General features: G+C 36.3%; 1 protein-coding gene across 1 annotated transcript; it reads left to right on the top strand.

Moving 5' to 3' along the window:
* Positions 1-360: 360 nt before the first annotated feature.
* On the top strand, positions 361-3,406 carry Alp6 (Alkaline phosphatase 6). The gene is made up of 3 exons (XM_036362908.2): positions 361-522; positions 1,746-2,908; positions 2,979-3,406. The coding sequence occupies exons 1-3, from the start codon at positions 450-452 to the stop codon at positions 3,306-3,308; spliced, it is 1,566 nt and encodes a 521-aa protein (XP_036218801.2). The 5' UTR covers positions 361-449; the 3' UTR covers positions 3,309-3,406.
* Positions 3,407-12,588: the final 9,182 nt, after the last annotated feature.

Below are 12,588 nucleotides of genomic sequence, written 5' to 3'. Positions count from 1 at the left end.
TCGAGTATCGCTAGATCAAGCGTTTCGCGCTACAAGGAGATTATGTTAAAAAATAAGTCGCAATAAAAAAAATCTACACGACTATAAAAAAGCGATATAGACCTTTAAGGCATTTGTTTGCCATTACTTTTATAATATCATACATATAACAAAACAAAACATTATAATCAAACTGCGATTATGGTTATCAAGCTAATAAAAAACAGTTATGTATAAAATAAACGTTTAATATACCTATTTATTTTGGAAACCGAATTTATGATTGCTGATATTGATTTATTAACATCATGTTCTTCACGTGTGCGATAAGATTAAGAATGAACAGTTAAATAACTGTGGAATTGGCCTTTTTTGCGTTTTGACCATTCAGTTCAATTCCATAAGTTGATCTCAAATAACACAAAATTCGCAGTCTTAACGTCAAATTTGTGGAAAGAAATTTTATAGAAATGCGCATCATATTTCTATTTGCCTTTGCCTTGACGGCTGTCTTTGTTGACGTGGTATTGGCAAGTGACAGAGGTGAGAATTGCGAGGTGTGAAGTGGTAATAGTGGCTAGTTGTGTTGTTGCAAGTGTGAAACTGCGAAAATTTTGATTCTTGGTTTTTTGAAAGTAATTTTTGGTAAAATAATCCTACACCGAAAAGTTAAGTAAAGATTCAAGAGACCACTCGATTAACTTCAGTGTTTAGGTCCGAAGTCTACACCAGACATTTAATTAGAGCGTTACTTAAAAAATGTCTTTCGCAAAAGTCTTTGTTCGACCTTGGAGTGTCGATTTGTATGCCACAAATATAAGGAGGCTCGGTCAAATAACTATTACCGAATTGTACTGAATACTCATGCGTCAGGATACTATAAATGAATTAAAATATAACGGCGTCGATGTTTAAAATAATCCTCATGAACTTGTGTAAGAAATATAGGAGCAAACTTACCAGATTATAAATGTCTTCAAGTATGTTCAAGAAAAAAGAAAGAAGATAGTCCCTTCTATAATGTACACCATAAAAAGTGGATAGTATTTTAGATTTGTTTAGCTAGAGAGTCATCTTAGTTTGTATTTCAACTAGTAATGTCTCAAAGAATTTGGTAGTTGATTTCGAAGGTGGAATTAGGATCACAGAAAGATTTCTTTGATTTTTAAATAGTATTTTTGAAACTCGACTGGTAATACCTAACGAGGTGTGAAAGTTGATCTACAATATGGATTATGAAAGATGGATTAAGGTCTTAAGGTCATTAATATTCCTTGTCACAATATTCTTAGATTATAAAAGTAAAGCAAAGCTAAAATAAAAAAAAAACTTCTTATCTTTTCGTGCTATCGATTTGACACGTTGTTGGGCACCGGGGTACGTGACTAGATAGTTTTATTAATTAACATACTAATAGATATGCATAGTAAAAGCTTTTATTTTATCTCCTAATAGTTGAAACTTTTCGAGTTTGATTTATTTTACCCACGATTCCGATCTTTGTTAAACAGCACAGCGTATAAAGTTGTTAAAAACAGCTTGATATATAACTGCTATTTGATCGGTAACATTCCATATAAATACCTGTATAACAATACATTTTATTTAATCTTTTTGCTGAAATACTACTTGAGACTTCACATCGCTTATCAACAGACATATCAACAACGCTTGTACTTTAAACTTTATAACGCCTTTAATTAAATATTTTTTATTGCACGTATACAGAATTTATAAAAAAATATTTATCTCCACGCCACGTACAGCACATCCCCGCAGCAGTACAGCACGACTCGGCTCCGCATCGCACATCACAAATGAAGCCGAACGTGATGCAAGCTATTGGAATGAATTTGCACAAGACACGCTCAAAGATAAGGTCCAACAAGCAGCGAAGATAAATACGGCCAATGGCGCTAAGAATGTTATAATGTTCCTGGGCGATGGCATGTCCGTGCACACAGTTACGGCTGCGCGCAATCTAATTGGTGACAGCTCAAATCAGTTGTCCTTCGAGCAATTCCCCTACTTTGGCTTGTCGAAGACATACTGCGTGGATCGTCAAGTAGCCGATTCCGCGTGCACAGCCACCGCTTATTTGGGTGGTGTGAAGGCCAACTACGGTACGATAGGTGTGAATGCTAAAGTGAAACGTTCCGATTGCACCGACGGTCAAAATCCAGCCAACTATGTGGAAAGTATTGCCAAGTGGGCGCAGGATGCCGGCAAAGATGCGGGCCTGGTGACAACGGCACGTGTGACACACGCCTCACCAGCTGGCGTGTATGCGCATACGGCCAATCGTGACTGGGAGAATGATGCTAGGGTTGTTGCGAACGGTTGCAGCGCCACGAATAATGTGGATATTGCACGTCAGTTGGTCGAATGGGATGTAGGCAAAAAGTTGAAGGTTGTTATGGGCGGTGGGCGACGCAACTTCATTAACACAACTGTCAATGATGAGGAAGGTTTGCCTGGTCTTCGTACAGATGGACGCAATCTCATACAGGATTGGTTGAAGGATAAACAAGCGAACAATCAACAGGCGGCTTATGTGTGGAGCAAGAAGGGTTTGAGTTTGGTAGATTTGGATAAAACTGAATATCTGTTGGGTTTGTTTGCGAACTCGCATTGCCCATACAATGGTGATTTGGAGCGCAGCAACTACAAGCTGGTCAAACCATCGCTAACCGAAATGACTGAGGCTGCTATTAAAGTGTTACAAAAAAATGAGAATGGTTATTTCCTCTTTGTTGAAGGTGCACGCATCGATATGGCACATCACGATACACGCGCCCGTAAATCTTTGGAGGATACTGTGGAATTTTCACGCGCCATTGAGCGTGCACGTGATATGACCTCAGAGGAGGATACACTCATCGTCGTCACGTCGGATCATTCGCACACCATGACCATAAATGGCTATCCGGTAAGTGAAAAATCAATTACATATAATAATACCGTTCAAATGATATGACTTCATTTATGTGTCTCTGCAGTATCGCGATCAACCAATTACTGGCTTGTCCAACACGCTTGCCGGTGATGGTTTACCATACACTATTTTGTCCTACGCCAATGGACCGGGTTTCAGCACCACCTACAATGATAAGACGGGCCGCAGCGAAATCACCGCTGAAGAGACCGAAAATGTACGTTTTGAATATTTGGCTACAGTGCCTTTGAGCTCGGAGACGCATGGCGGTGATGATGTAGGTGTTTTCGCTTCCGGACCGTATGCTCAGTACTTCAGCGGCAACTATGAACAATCAAATATACCCGCTATGATGGCACGCGCTCTCAATATTGGGCCTTTTGCTAATCTGTAAACTATATGTCTATAATGAAAGTTTTACAATAATTGCCTCATTTGTGTACCACAAAGTATTTATAAATAAAATTGAACTTTTTTCAATTATTAAAGAAAGAGAGAATTCATTGTTGAATTGTAGAATCAAGCGTTAAGAATGACAGTTCACTTTAGATTGTACCCATAACACTGATAAACAAAATAAACGTTTTTTTGTTTTATGAAGTTTAGAAACTGTTTCTTACTAATTGGATGATATTTCAAATCTAACCTCAGTGATACAGGTACTTCTTGAAATATGGTTACGCTACTTATGTACTGAAGTTAATATTTAGGGCAAAAATTATTAAATTTCTTAAATAAACCGCTTTGTGTACATTAAAAAGTACTTGTTTAAATGATCCGAATAGTTTTTGTTCTGTTTGTGGTGACTATAAGTTTAGAGAATCACGTTTAAATGCGTTGGATTCTATAAAAAAAGGCCAATTTGAACTATCTATGGAAAATACAATACATAGAACATAACTGGCTGATATGCGGCGATCTTAAAATAGTAAATTTTCTTTTGGAACAACAAGGAGGATATACCAAATATCCCTGTTTCATGCGCTTATAGGATAGCCGAGCCAAGACAGAACACTGGAGCAAGTTTAGCCTTTGAGAGTGAATTTAGTACCGGGTAGTATAAATACCCCTCTAGTAGCCAGAGACCGCATTATCCCCTTTTCATATAAGGTTAGGTCTGTTAGAGCAGTTGAACAAGAATCGGCAATGTTGTAAATATATCAGTAAAATATTTCCGAAATTAAGCACACAAAAATTAAAGCTGGTATTTTTGACGGTCCTCAAATCAGGGAACTAACATAGGACCAACATTTTACTGATTGTATGACATATATGGAGAAATCTGCATGGATTGAATTTATTTGGGTTGTGTAAAATTTTATAATTTGATATGGCGCGGGAGGCTCGTTAGTGTTCGGCCACGTAAGACTTAACGCTCCATTTTATGAACTGTATATAACTGTCGTATATGTTAAACTACATGCTGGTTCGCTTATGTAACTGCTTAGAGGCCGACGTTTATTAAGCCAATGTCTGCGTTCTCAAATTCATTTCGCAATTCACACAACATCTTAAACCAGCATTGAACATACACATATTTATTTCGTTGCTACTTATGGACTATTTTTGAATAGCTGATCAAAAAATTTTATATCAGTATCCTCTTCCACCCCAATATGGCCAAAAGTTTATCAATCTTTGCATAAAAAACTATGCTAAATGTTAACTCATCAGAACCTAAACAAATTCCTTTACGAAATCTAATAGATTTTAAGAGGAAATTTTTAATTTGGCGTAAGTCTATTAGATCGCCTATTTCCACTTAGTCAAAACTTCTTTACAAGTTTTAATTCACATTAATTTAATTTTACTACATAGAAGAAATAATAATACAAAAAGATTTTTAAAAATGTAATTAAAACCTCTTCAATACCGTCTTAGAAGAATAAACATTAATATCGAAAGCATAGCATATCGAAACTCACATAACTCACTAGGATATGTTGAAATAACCAATATTTTCCAACTACTCTCTTTATCATGATATACTCCAATGACAGCTAATTATACCAAAGAAGATTAGAAGATAAATGTTCATCAGTAGGATGGACAATTTATAATCAGCAGAAGAAAAAAAATGGAAATCCATCGAATAAAGGATGAAGATACTTAAAAATTCTGAAGAATATTTTGTGGCTGATCTTAACTTTAGTTTTATTGATTTCAAATATTCCTTAATAATTTTTAATATATATATATATGTTATAAACTGCGGCGAATAAAATAAACTCCAGTCTAGAGGCCCAATTTTCAACCACTTTTTGCACAATTGAGGCAGCAATAAATCGACGAATATTCTTATACAAGACGTCAATCTTCTCAGGCTTATATGCGTCGTCCACATACACATCATCCAATTTAGACACGAAAAAGTCACTAATCATGGCTCTACAGCATTTCCCATTGACTGTAACATTATGGCCGGCTTCACTTTTGAAGAAATATGGACCGATGATTCCCTCTGCCCATAAAGCACACCAATCAGTGATTCAACAATAGCTATGGATTATCATCACTCTAAATGCGACAGTTTTAAAAACATAATAACGTACTTATTCAGCCAAAAGTGAACTTCATCACTGAACAAAACATTCTTGTGAAAATTGGATTCGGTGCCCATTTCGTTCAGGGAGCATTCACCGAACATGCGACGCGCTTGATGGTCGCTTCAATTCTTGCTTGATTTTGTAAGCCTGCAAACCAAGATCCTTCCGCAAAAGCTACCATAAAGTGGATGGGCACAGCTACAATTGCAGCGCGCGATGGCGGATGGATTCATTCGGGTCTTCAATTACCGACTTGGCTGGGCGATTATGTCGACCGAATATTGGACGCAGAGATAAGTCTGTACATTATCAAATGGCAAATCAAACTGAGTATGAATCAAGTAACAGCTGTCAAAACGACCAACTCCGAAAAATATATATGTCTCGTTGAAAATCACACGTCTAAAAAAACCGTTATAACAAAATTCTTATAAGACATGCCATTACTTGCCCACAAAAGATGTTCAAGAGAGAATGTTATCAATGTTCACTAAATTGTTGATTGTCTAAATTTATTAAATATCTAACTAAATAAGATGAAATTAAGATGCAATGATAAGGCAGGATATTGAGGAATGCAATAGTTATATTAAACAACATACACATTTTTTTTATTTTCCGCGTTATCACATTCTCATCTTTATATATTTTAAAATACATATGTATGTATGTACTTCCAATCCAACAATAAATAATATAAATTTATACGAGTCTGTGCGAAATTTTCAAAACAACAGAGAATACGAGTAGTTTTAGCTAGAATCCAACTGAACGCATATAACAGTTGTAACGTAAATAAATATCTATGTATTTGCAGATGTAAATATATCTAACATGCCTTCGGTATCCATCAACTGTGACCATATAATAGCCTGCAATGGGTCATAGGAGTAGCAAAATTGCCAACTCAATCTAATTAAATGTCAATTCAGCAGATTATGAAAACATCGTTAGCTGCAGCGTCGACACATACGAGTATGTATGTATGTATCCTTGACCAGTTGGAGCCAACATAAATAATGTAGAATCAAGCACAAATATGCCAGAAGCTCCAACGGATGATATTTCATACGAGTACATACGTATATGCTCATATACGAGTACTGTGCCACAAGTATATATTGTAGTAATGTATGCTAGACATACCAGCTCTATGCTGAATGAGCTCTGGCTAAGCGTATGGACGTGGTTTTTTATAGGTCAGCGCAACTTGTTGCTTAGGGTATTGTAATTTTGTCGCTCGGAATCTATCCAAATCCAAATAAATGAGACCTGAAATGGCTTTAACCACATCTCTCTGCCTTTTTGCCCCAAAGCAGAGTTTTAAAATTAAACAAACTAGAACACAATCCCACTTAATACCCTCAAATACATAATAGCTTACCATTCTCTCAAGCTTTATTCTTCAGGCTTTATATCCAAATTTATGATTTAAAAGTTTGAAAATCTTTAAAGTATTGAAAACATTTTTCTTGATGTAAAACATCCCCCTCCAACCGAACTTATGACTACCTTAGTTGTTTTGATGGATTGTATAAACACAATCATCTCATATGGATATGTGAGCTTTAACGTTCAACTCAATTTGCGTTCACTAGAAGTACAGTAGAAACGATGCAAATAAAATTAAAAAGAGATTCGTAAAATTTATGGGAATTGCGCTCAAATGTTATAGTACAACTTGTTAATGAAACAAGCCTAGGGATGACATCAGATTCTGTACACAAGCTTGCATCTAATTGATATGTGTAGATCGATGGATTTCTATATCTATATATCTTCTTAAAATAAAAGGTTCATTTCGTTTTTCAGGTATAACGTGACCAAAATCAACAAAAACACCAATCTTACTTCTTCGATCATTTCTTCTAGATATGCATTTACACATTTCTTTTCATGTTGAAACCGTGAACACCTCCAAAATATACTTATGTTTGAGCTTCAGGTATAGAAACAAGAAAAAACGTTAGCATCGGCTGGACCGAAGTATAATACCGTATAGCATATAGGTATAAAGAGATCTTCATCTTGATTTTGATCGGTCATTTTGTATGCATGCTATAAAGGCCCCATCTAAACAATTTCTTCGGAGAATATACCATTGCCTTGAGTAAAAGTACATGTCAAATTTCGAGAAGATATCTCGTCATATACAAAAGGTTTCCATACAAGGACTGGATTTAAATCGGTCTGTTTTTACGACAGCTATATGCTATAGTGGTCCGATCTGAACAATTTGTTCGGAGATTGTACTGTTGCCTTCGGTAATAATCCATGTCAAATTTCGAGAATACACCTCGTCAAATGAAAAAGTTTATGGTATGGCGAAATTTCAGACAGAGGGACAGATAGACATCACTTTTACCATTTATATGTTTCTATTTTTTTTCCTTCTGAGTGTTATAAACTTCGTGGTAAATTTAATATACCCTGTTTAAGTTATAAAAAACTTATACATAGAGAGTTGACTCTATAGATAAGCTCAAATCGCTTTGCGTATGACATATTCACTATGTGATCGAAGAACGGTTCTACTACTAAGGCGAATAACATCAATAAGCACCGAAAAACAAAAATGAATGTACATGAATTGAACACCAAACCTTTATCCGCCTAACCATAGCCAAAGACCAGCTTATCGAAAGGAATGAGACAAGAAATTTCATTTGAAACCGTTTTGGAACATAAAATTACTTCCTCTTCTTCATCATCACATCACATTTATCCTAATTCTGGAACGGTGCAGTCAAATCCTCATCTTCATGATTATCTCTATATAACTGCTTCCTTGTTTAATATAGAACTGAAACGTTTTTATTAGCGCCACTGAACTAGTTCAACAAAAAAAAGCGCATCAATGCAACTATAGAGCTTTCCTAGTATTCTCTCTAAAAATTTCTTTGATTATCGACATCTACCAAACTGTTATGACAAAAATAAAATATTACGATAATTAGGCTTTAAATTGTACTGAAAGTAACTGTGACTGGTATAAGTATCACTGTTCGTCGAAATTACTGGATTACTAATATAGTAAAGCTAGCAGCACAGTGGAGACGTATGTATGTATATTAAATATCGACTAGTTCCCCTAACAATAAAAACGAGCACAATATAATCATGTTCCGAATACGTGATTTTGCTTACTTTCGATTTTGTCCATTTTCCACTTATTTATTTGCAACTCTGTACCTAATAGATAAAAAGAAACTTTTGGCAATCTAACATATTACACAAATACATACAAATGTATGAATTTCAAGTAACGTTGGCTGGCCGACTTTCACAATAACACCATTATCATCGTTACATAAACTTCACAGCGTTGCAATGCGCCACAAAATGCAACGAACCTAACTAGGTTACGGTTTAAAATGCGAGAACGAGAACAGCACTCTCAGGATAACACAAAAAGGATTCTTTGCGAACTGATTGGAGTTGAGAGCAGAGGTTGTTGCGACTTTTGACATACTATGCACAGATATGACTACCTATATACACACAAATAGTAAGCGTATAGCAACATCATGTCGACGTAGTAACTAGTTAGTCAGCATAGCAGTGGCAAAACTGGCGGCTACAAAAACAATAGCGACGCCAAAAGATTTTTTTACATAACCACTTCAGTTAACTGTAAATACTGCATAGCAACAAAAGTTTTATCTCTCAATGAATAGGATTACCAATGCACACTTAATTTTTAGTGAGTTATAAATTTTTGAGATTTTTAACATCGTCATTACTAGCATACTACATATTAAATTTCGCGATTTATCTGGCTGAACATATCTACCTATCTTTGTTGAATATATAACTGCTTAAAAGATTAAGACCAAGTCTAAAGTGTGGCAGCAGTCTTCTTTTTTTCCAGATTCAAAGTACTACTTGTTTTTTTCAGCGCAGTGGAGAGTTCACTCTTACTCTTTTACTGTACTAAATACTTTCAGAGCTCCCTCTTTCCTTTTTAGCTCTCGGTAACGCATTGTAAACATATATTTTTTCGTGCTAGTTGGAATCCGAATATATCTGCGAATATAGAGTGATTCTATATAAGCACGCACTTCACCCATGTTCTAAGATTTCATACAGGCTCAGGATGAGAAAGGATGGAAGTAATGATAGTATGACAGATAGTTTAATATCGTGATTAGCCTATTGGACTTGGCTATGGAGTTCAATAAACGTGAAAGAACTCGAATGTGCTTGAAGCAAGAGAGACAATATGCTCCCTTTATCGATACAATCATATGTGGGCTTCGCTCATTCTTTTTGATATTCTGTTCACATTCTTAGTTTCCATAAACTACAGTTGTCTGTCGACATTTTGTAGAAATAACTTCTCAGTCTACAGGGGATTGCGTACAGCGCAACTAACTTACTTTATTGATTATCTGCTTGATTTGTTACAAGTTATAGACTTCAGGTAATAGTTTTTCTTTAGTCGAAGGAGAGAAGTTTGAAGCCAATGCTTGCCCATTATAAATTTTGATTCCGTTTTTACGGCTTGGTGGCCACCGTTTCCCTATCTAAACGGTCCATTGCCACATTCTTTCTCTATACCACTTTGTATTTTGATCGATAGATGGAGCATACGAGTTCTTAATGGTAGGCTGTTGAGCCTTTCTTCGCACTGAGGACTTTTGTAGATCCTAATGTTTAAAGTCATGTTTGCCTATAACTAGAAATGATTATTCTATATTTTTTTTATTATTTCCGGAACTCAAAAACTTGTGGAAAAATCCATTGAGCTCATAAAAAGAAGTTCACTAAAGGTCTTCCCGGCTGAGTTCTTCGGTAGGTGTATGAAAAATTGGACTAACAGGTTCAAAGTATATTAAAAGTGATTAAGTTGGAGTCGTTTTCTTCTAAAAGTTATGAAAAAGGTCGACTTTCAAACTCTACAAATGCCTGAATTGATTTTCTAACTGTACTTTTCCCATCTTCTTAGGCAAGTTCTTTAAATCCACTCGGCATTCGAAATTTCTAAAAATTTTCCGGCAAACATTTACATGCACACAATCCTAAATAGATGAGCTTGTGCCTCTGTGACAGCGAGATACCCATTACAATAATCTTCAAATCAACTGCATTGACCTATTTTCCTATTCAACTATTCAAAAGTTTCGTATGCACAACATATGGCCTATGGAAGCTACTCGTAATGCAGTGGCACGCTGCAACGTCCAGCAGATGTGGACACAACCGCTGCTGCAGAATATATTCTGAATTTCACCGAATTCTGTTGGCATGTCATGGCGTATGAAGCGGCAGGTTTTAATGCGCGCCACTACTAAAGGCAACAACAACTTGTTGTAGAAGCATAAAAAGCGTTGGCTTGCAGCAATAACTACGCACACACATACACATATATATTTGTTAATGTACACCGGCAGCTGTTGCAGTCACCACAAAAATGGTTGCAATGGCAGCAGTTATTTGTACGCCGTTGTCATCTTGTTGATGAGTTGATAGTTTGATGGGCTTGTTGTTGTGGAATTGCAAAATGTGATGCGTTTAAGTGTTGCCACTTAAAAATGTCAATACATTAATCATCGTTTTGTGTCGTTTATTTTTTGAATCCACCAATACGATTACGCATAGAAAACATACCTTATAGATATACATTCATATCTATATAAGCATATTTCTCTAAATTATCAGGTTGTCTAAAATACGATGGTGATTCGATAAGTAATCGTTGAAAACTGGCGAAAAATTTATGAACATATTCTTTTAGCTCGTTACACTTTGCGATGCTCAACCTTCTGCAACCCGTTGAAAATTAAGATTTCTGGAGGAGTGCAAATTGGGAGATAACCTCCTCGTTCGACTCAAATGTCTACCCTGGGTTCTGGGTTCTGAAGTTTGAAAAGAAAGAGAAGTAGCACAGGATGGGGTGAGCATACGGTGGATCGGGCAACAGTTCTAGACTTAATTCGACCAATTTATCAGTGACGATGGTGGATTTGTGAGCCGGAGAGCTCTTTTCTTCACCAATCGCGGTCGGTTTTTCTGCAAAAAGCCCCAATAATACCGGCATGTGAACGTTTTACTTTTGTCCAGGAAGTCAAGTTAGTTCACACTTTGTAAAAACGGTGACCATATTCTATTCGATTCGTTTAGACAATCTTCGTCTTCTTCGGAGCAGTTCGCTCCGTTTGAAGTCTACTGTATTGACTGACCTTGTGTAGCAGTGAATCTATGTTAGACGCATAAATTTCGAGACCGCTACTAATTTAACCTTGAGCATAAAACGTACGTGACACTTCGAACTCTTAGAAATAAAAATTTTCATTTATATCTAATATGTGGCAACGCTGTGATCTAATATATATACTATATGTATGTATGTGAGTTGGTGCTTATAAGTGCGTGAACGACAACATGTGTGGCAAATAAAAAGGGGCATATCAACTGGTCATGCCAGTGTATTGTGCATATTATGCTTGTGTTGGTGCATGTATCCGTATGTATGTAAGTATGTTGCACGCCCAACGAAACTAGGTCATTTGAATAGAGAAATGCAATGGTTGCCCGCATGGCCGACCGCTCCTCACTCAAGAGCCAACCCGTGCACATATTGGACAAGTTGACAAAACCAGAATTCTCATACACACACACACACATACACAGAGAAACATGCTTACAGCTACAAAAGCATACATATGGACATTTTGGGCTCGTGGCGTGGAAGTTTTTAATTTTAACTGCCACCAGCAATCAAGGCAGCGCAATATTAAATGCGCTGACGAATTTGTCGAGAACTACAGATTACTAACATACACATGTACATAGATACCAATGTATGCGGAACTATTCTGCAGAGAGCGCATAATTTAATTTGTTTCAAGTGATTTTTCTTTTTTCAGTAGTAAATAAATTTTTTTTTTCTTATTTCAGTACCAAAAATACATAATAAATTAAAAATAGATGAAACAAGCCAATGCCATTGGGTTTCATGGTCATTTAGGGCAGGGGCGTTCGTGCCATAGCTCGCTTGGCTCCATTTCGTCCCCAACAACATCAAGTGGCTCCGGTTGGTTCCAAAAAACACCTGTTATAACAAACAGCATTTTTAAGAACAACGGAATCAAAAATTTTACGAGCGTGGAATCAACCTCTTGCTCG

This window comes from Bactrocera oleae, chromosome 4 (genome assembly GCF_042242935.1).
Source record: "Bactrocera oleae isolate idBacOlea1 chromosome 4, idBacOlea1, whole genome shotgun sequence".
NCBI lineage: Eukaryota > Metazoa > Arthropoda > Insecta > Diptera > Tephritidae > Bactrocera > Bactrocera oleae.
The sequence above is the reverse complement of the archived record's forward strand: the minus strand, read 5'-3'. Positions and strand labels throughout refer to the sequence as shown.

What these genes read in the sequence shown, in the direction of transcription:
- Alp6 (XM_036362908.2), top strand. Translation starts at nt 450, where the DNA reads ATGCGCATCATATTTCTATTTGCCTTTGCCTTGACGGCTGTCTTTGTT. An exon ending in GGTATTGGCAAGTGACAGAG is followed by an intron (nt 523 to 1,745) that starts GTGAGAATTGCG and finishes CGCCACGTACAG; the next exon opens with CACATCCCCGCAGCAGTACA. An exon ending in TGACCATAAATGGCTATCCG is followed by an intron (nt 2,909 to 2,978) that starts GTAAGTGAAAAA and finishes GTGTCTCTGCAG; the next exon opens with TATCGCGATCAACCAATTAC.